The sequence below is a fragment of the Lonchura striata genome, chromosome 2 (genome assembly GCF_050655825.1).
Source record: "Lonchura striata isolate lonStrDom1 chromosome 2, ASM5065582v1, whole genome shotgun sequence".
Classification (NCBI taxonomy): Eukaryota; Metazoa; Chordata; class Aves; order Passeriformes; family Estrildidae; genus Lonchura; species Lonchura striata.
Window position 1 is genome coordinate 60,505,951 of NC_140704.1, and position 6,000 is coordinate 60,511,950.

The following is a 6,000-nucleotide window of genomic DNA, read 5'->3' on the forward strand; positions in this document are numbered from 1 at the left end:
TGGTTCACTAACACTCAAAATGACAACAGAACTGGTAAACTCTGTCCCTCCTGTGAAACAATCCTAGAGGACCAAAGTGAACCTCTGGACAGGTGCCCCTTCCAGGGCACACCACTGGAAATGGAGGTAAACCTTCAAGCAGTTCTTCAAACCCCACAAGCCTGGAGGCAGTCAGAACATGAAGGATCAGTTCAGGCCCACCTCAAAGCCTGTGCAGGGCTACAGCATAACACATGACTGCAGGAAAACTTAGCTGACTCATAACTGCGACTGGTTTTGCAAAGCCTTTCACTTCCAGATCCCAAACCAGCTTGGTTTGGCAGTGACAAACAGTTCTCACCACCTAGAGGCCATTAAATGTCTCAGTGAAAATTATTTGCCTGCGTTTTTCCAGCTCATGGTGAACAATTACCACAAAAATTAATTTGTCTTTGTTATTAATATCAGATAGTCTGAAGAGATCAAAAGGCTGAAACACAGCATAGAACAATGCCTTCACTCTGAATGTGTCTCTTATGCTTTTCAGGTTGGAATCACTCTTCTTGCACAGTGTAGGAAGCTCTTGTGTCCATTTTCTGTGTTTTCAGGCCTTAAATATCCTTTTGTTTAGCATGGTTTCTTCAGAAAGCACAGAAAGTTTGCCAGCCACATTCAGCTAAGCATTACAAATGTGTTAATCTGCCTTTTTTTTCCGTCCCCACTGTCACATATATTTCTAAATTTTTTATCTCGTGCTGGCCACTGGTAACTTTATTCACAGCACCTTTTGCAAGTGACAGGCAATCTGTTTAAAGACAAACAGTTATTTTTCTACTGCAGTTATGCCCAAGACTTTCGTTCATGGCAAACAGCCACGCTGAATCAAACACCAGCAGGTGTTTGGAAAGAACCAGCAGGGAAAAACTCCTCCAGAGAAAACTCTTATGGACATCTCATGTTAATCAACAGCACTTGGGGAGAAAGCGAAGAGTTAGCAATGCAATGGTTTAGGTGAAATAAATAAGATTGCTTAAGGGGGCCCTATTAAAGAGACACTTGAGTGCTGCTCAGACTCAGCTGCAAGCAGGCACAGATCCTCATTCCACACAGCTGGAGACCAGTGCCGAGTGCTGGTGTGCAAACAGTTGCACCCGTGGCCACTGGAAAAATAGCATTTCTCTGGGCTGGGCCACGTTTATCTGCAAGGAAAATGGGAATGTCTCAGGTGTTGAGGATTGTCATGAAGAAAGCACAAAATTGCTAAAAGGAGTTGGACAGTCTGCAAGTAATGATGAAGCACAGTAGCAAAAGCATCTCTTACTAAGGCTGTTGACAGGCTAGGAAAATTTTGTTTGTTTCTTCATTTGTTTAATTTTCAAACTTTAGCAAGCTTGTTAGTTTGATGTTGGAAGTTTGTTCTCAGTTATTTTCTTTCTGCTCTGAGGAAATTTCATTAATTCCCAGAGCCTGGTCCTGCTGTCACTTAGGTCAGCAGCCCAGTCCTTGAATAGCAGAAAGATTGCATTTGTACTGAAAAATCTCTAACCTCATGCAGACAGACTGAAACCATAACTCTGTTAAGCTGCTATAATATAGACTCTGTCTCTTCAATGGCATCAGTCTATATCCAGCTAAATCCGTGCAGAGGCTAGGTGAGTGCCAGAGTGTACCTACATGGAGGATCTGGACTATATAACACAATTGTATAAGCTTCGTGTTTTTTGGACACTGTGTGACTGTGTGATCTGATGTTAAGTCTTTGAGTATTTTTTCAGTAAGCCTGCTATCTAATCCAAATAGTAGGATTGATTGGGGGTTTATTGCCTCTTTGGTAAACAGTGTGATTTCTGGGACTCTAGGACTCTAGGAAAAAATAAATCTCATCATCAGAAATAATTAGCATTTCCTCACAAACTGCAGGCAGAGGCATATTGGACACAGCTTTGTGCATCAGGCAGCAGAGGGAACATGAGATTGTCACCCTCTCTCTGGCTTCCCAGATCACAGCTCAGAGGGAAAATATTTCCAACCCTTCCAGACAGGCTCCTTGCATATGACAGACTTGGTCCTGAGAAGGCGAAAATGGAAATAATGAAAAGATTCAGTGGAAGGCATTGATTATAAGAGCATCCTCATGTCACGGGGGAAAAAATAATGGAACAAGAACAAAGCCACCCCAGCAGATTAAGTTCACTGCACTAAGTGTCCACCTTGTGAGGGGAAAATATTAATCATGTGTGTCTTCTTTTCTCCCCCCCTCCTTCCTTAGGAAATGTGACTGGAAACAGTAACTCCACCTTTATTTCAAGTGGACAAGTAATGAATTTCAAGGGCGACATCATTGTTGTCTACCTTAGCCAAAACTCTCAGGAGGGGACAGCAGCCTCCTCGGGGCTGAGCGAGGAGAACGTGGGCAGCCCCGTGCAGGAGGAGAACCTCAGCCGCTGCGAGACTTTTGCCGGCAATGCCCAGCACTACAAGGAGAAGTGTGCGGAGCTGCAGGGCGCCCGCCCGGCCCCAGGGAGCGGGGGGCCACGGTGGCCTGGTGGAGCCCTGGCCCAGGAGTGGGGCCCATCCTGCGGTGGACAAGCCTCCCAGCCTGTGCAGGAGGAAGGAAAGCTGGGACACTCCTCGGAGAAGGTGTTGAATTGAAGGGATATGGTGTCCTTGCTGGAGGCTAGGGCACTGGCACACAGCCCCTGACAGGGTGTGGGTCTGCTGCTGTGCTGCCAGAATCCTGGGTGTCACGACAGACTGGGAGACTGTTGCTGCCTCTGGTGTCTCCTGGGAAATTTTACAGCTGGAAGGACCCTCATGGCGCACATGTCGGTGGTGGTGGTGGTGGTGGTGCTCTGAGTGGAGGCCAATGAGGAGGGGCACACATGTGAAGCCAGGTGTGCTGCCTCTGTTGCAGAAGCAGCAGCAGGGCTTTCTCCTCTCCCCTGCAGGGATTTGGGCTCCCTGCCTGCCTCCATTCCCTGCCACCTCTCCCTGGCAAGTGGCAAAAGGGAACTGAGATCCATTGACCTGGGGACTCTGTGAGGAGGAGAGCACTGCTGGCCAGGCGGGCAGGATGCTGCTGGAGAGGGGACGGTGTGGCCGTGGACCGGACTCATGGGAGCTCCTGAGCTCTGCCTCGGGTTTTCTTTTTTGCAACTAAGCTGTACCCATTTTGCTGTGTCTTGGAGGTGGAAGGAAGCCATGGTGCTGCTGCAGCCTTTGCCTCCCTGTGGTGATGTGGCAGGTGGCATCATCCCATCTTTCCCCAAGGAAGCAGACACTCCTGTCCCAAATCAGTGCCAGAGCCAAGGTCCTGGGCTGCCCCTTACTGACATGTGGGTATAAATAGGTGTGTGTAATGCTGCCGCAAGAGGATTATAACATGCAAAATACAGCTGATATGCCTTAAAAGCATATCAGATTAATCTTGAGTAAAGAGCATTTATAGTGACCCTGATTCACCTCTGCCATATTGCACCTCTCCAGAGTTCAAATCTCTGGAGATGAGAGTGGTATGTGCCTGGTACACTGCTGCAGGAATAACATCACTATAGTTTAAGACAAAGAGCTGCTAGCCGAAAGAGAGAAAGGAGAAAGGGTCTGTGACAACCAGCTGTGGATATTTCCAGGAGTTACAGGAGAGGTAGGGATTACCCAAAGATGGAGAATTTGGTCAAACACTCATTCTTTTTTATCTGCCCAAACAATTTTGTCATTCCCTTTGCTATTTTCATTAATAGGCAAAGATTTACTTAGATAGCATGAAGCTGTTTCCAGAACTTGGCCTGTGTGAGCTGAAGTCAGACTGTAGCCTCTGTCACACTGACAGCTGATAAGCAATGGGACCAAAGGTTTGGCATTAAAGAATAACAGTAGTTGCATTTATTATGGAATCTTGGAACTGGTTTTGGTTCATGTCCAATATCCTGCAGCCTTCTCCAACAGCCACTGTGGAGAGAAAGATGAAGGGAGCAGAGACTCAAGGACTTCCCAAAAGAAGGGACAAGGGATATCTCCTGATGAAGGATAATTTTCTGACATTATCCTGCAGGTGTAAGTCCTGCAGGAATCTATCTGCAGCTGGAGCCTTCAGGAGGGCAAGTGCTCTTTTTCCTGCCAGACAGCAAAGGGATCTCTTACCTAGTGTAGCTTTGGCTTCCCTGTTGGAAAAGGTCTCTGGCTGGGAGGGCTTCTTCCCAGGAAGGTTTTAAAGCTGAAGGGTTCACTGCTGTTTGCAGTAGTACTGCTCTGTGGGAAAAGAGTACCTATAAAGCTGACAAGGTGATCACTGTGTCACAAAGAGCTTCTCATGCATAAAACAAAAGGATGAGCTTAGCCACCCTCACCTCTCAGGAGAATAATTGTGCACTGTTTATATATCTGGGATGTAAAGTTCAGTACAAATGTGCAAGACTCTCTCTTGGGTGACTAGCAGAAAGGGCAAATGAGCAACCAGTCTCACTTCCACCTCTACGTGGCCTTCAAAAAACCAGATCACTCTAGCCTAGACTCAGGCAGGTAGGGTGTCCCATTCAGTGATAGCCCAAGCTACCTCTGCCTCTCTGAAGGTGTGTAGCTGAGGCTCTCTTGTCTATGGGATTCTTTTGTCTTTCCTGTTGGATCTTTTACAACCTCTTTTTAGTCTCTTCTGGAGTAGTTCTGTATCCCCTTGGCACTGGTACAACAGGGACAAGGAAGCAGAACCACCGTCACCTTCAGGCAAGGTGCTATAGATATTTTCCCACTTCATCTTAATTTTTTCAGTTGCTTTTTTTCTGGAAGGCATTCTCCAGGACATCAGTCCTGCTGGAAAACATCCAACTATCCCCATTCACAGGGCAGACAGGACTGAATTCTTGCACTCATCTGTGGGTAAATTACCCTGGGCTGTCTTTTTCTCCTTCTGAACCTTCTTTCTCCCCTTGGTTTGTAACTGCCACCAGAGAGCAGAATCAAAATCCTGGTTTGAAGGGACATAATGGCAATTTACTGTGTGTCCTCAGTGAGGATGCATTTTTCACTTGTTGAATTTCAGGTTCCTACTGAGCAAGGATTGAAACTAGGAATATCAGCAAGCATGAAGAAATGAGTCCCACATGGGAAATATGATGCACCAACAGACTCAGTTCTTTTTCTTCCTCCAGAGTCTATTCCAAAGTGAAAAAACAATATCACACCCATTATCATGCTGCATGTTCCCTGGGTCTCTGCCTGACTCCTTAGACAAGGATCCCAAAGGGACTTCTTCATCTTCATTATTTCATTTGTCATCAGTTTGGAGCTGGGAGTGGTTTTTATCTGTTTGTACAACAGGGACCTGTGCATTGGGCACTAATTTGGAGGCTTCTGGCTGCTATTGTAATACACATAATTAATGATAATAAAAATCTGAAATACCTATTTGAGAAAAGGTGAAGGTTTTATTTTAAAAAATAGGGAAAATAAAATACATTAATATATGCCTGTGCCTGTTTAAAGAAAAAGAAAAAAGAGCAAAATGTGAGTATAATTACATTCCTAGTTAGGCTTTTGTAACCCTTTTTGTATGTTGAATTGTTTTAACAAGAAGTGCTTACCTTCCACAGTGTGTTCTGCAATGCATATTCTGCACCTGCACTGAGCCTGATAGGAGCTCTCATAGACCTGATGTGATAATGCTTTACTGCTGAGAACTAGGCAGTGATTCCAACTTATTCCTGAAGTTTCCTCCTGCACAGCATGCATTTTTGCAAGTTTTTTAGTTTGAGGAGTCTCATTAATTATCCTTGGTGAATATACTAGGTGTTCTAGAAAGTCAGCCACTTTCATACCTGGCAGGACAGGAGTTATTCTGGATACAGCTGTGGGAAAACAAGAACACTGGAGCAGCCCTTCTTATTCCCACATTACACAAGATGGTATTGCAGGTCAATGTAGGCAGTAATGGCTGTTAATCTGTGTACTTTGCTACATGTTCACACAGACATGGGAAGTGTCTCTGCAAGGCTTACAGCATACCTGGGAGTAGCACCACTAAAATGG

At 45.5% G+C, this 6,000-nt stretch overlaps 1 protein-coding gene across 2 annotated transcripts in view; it reads left to right on the forward strand.

Annotated features, from left to right (window-relative positions):
* The window catches only part of TNFRSF11A (TNF receptor superfamily member 11a), a 28,171-nt gene extending 22,794 nt beyond the window's left edge, over positions 1-5,377 (forward strand). Inside the window, exon 10 of one of the 2 annotated variants that reach the window (XM_021530548.3) lies at positions 2,249-5,377. In XM_021530548.3, coding sequence (XP_021386223.3) covers positions 2,249-2,631 — 383 coding nt within the window. In that variant the 3' untranslated portion in view covers positions 2,632-5,377. The remainder of the gene's footprint in view (positions 1-2,248) is intronic. The other variant, XM_085571151.1, reaches the window with a different exon arrangement.
* The last annotated feature ends 623 nt before the right edge of the window (positions 5,378-6,000 follow it).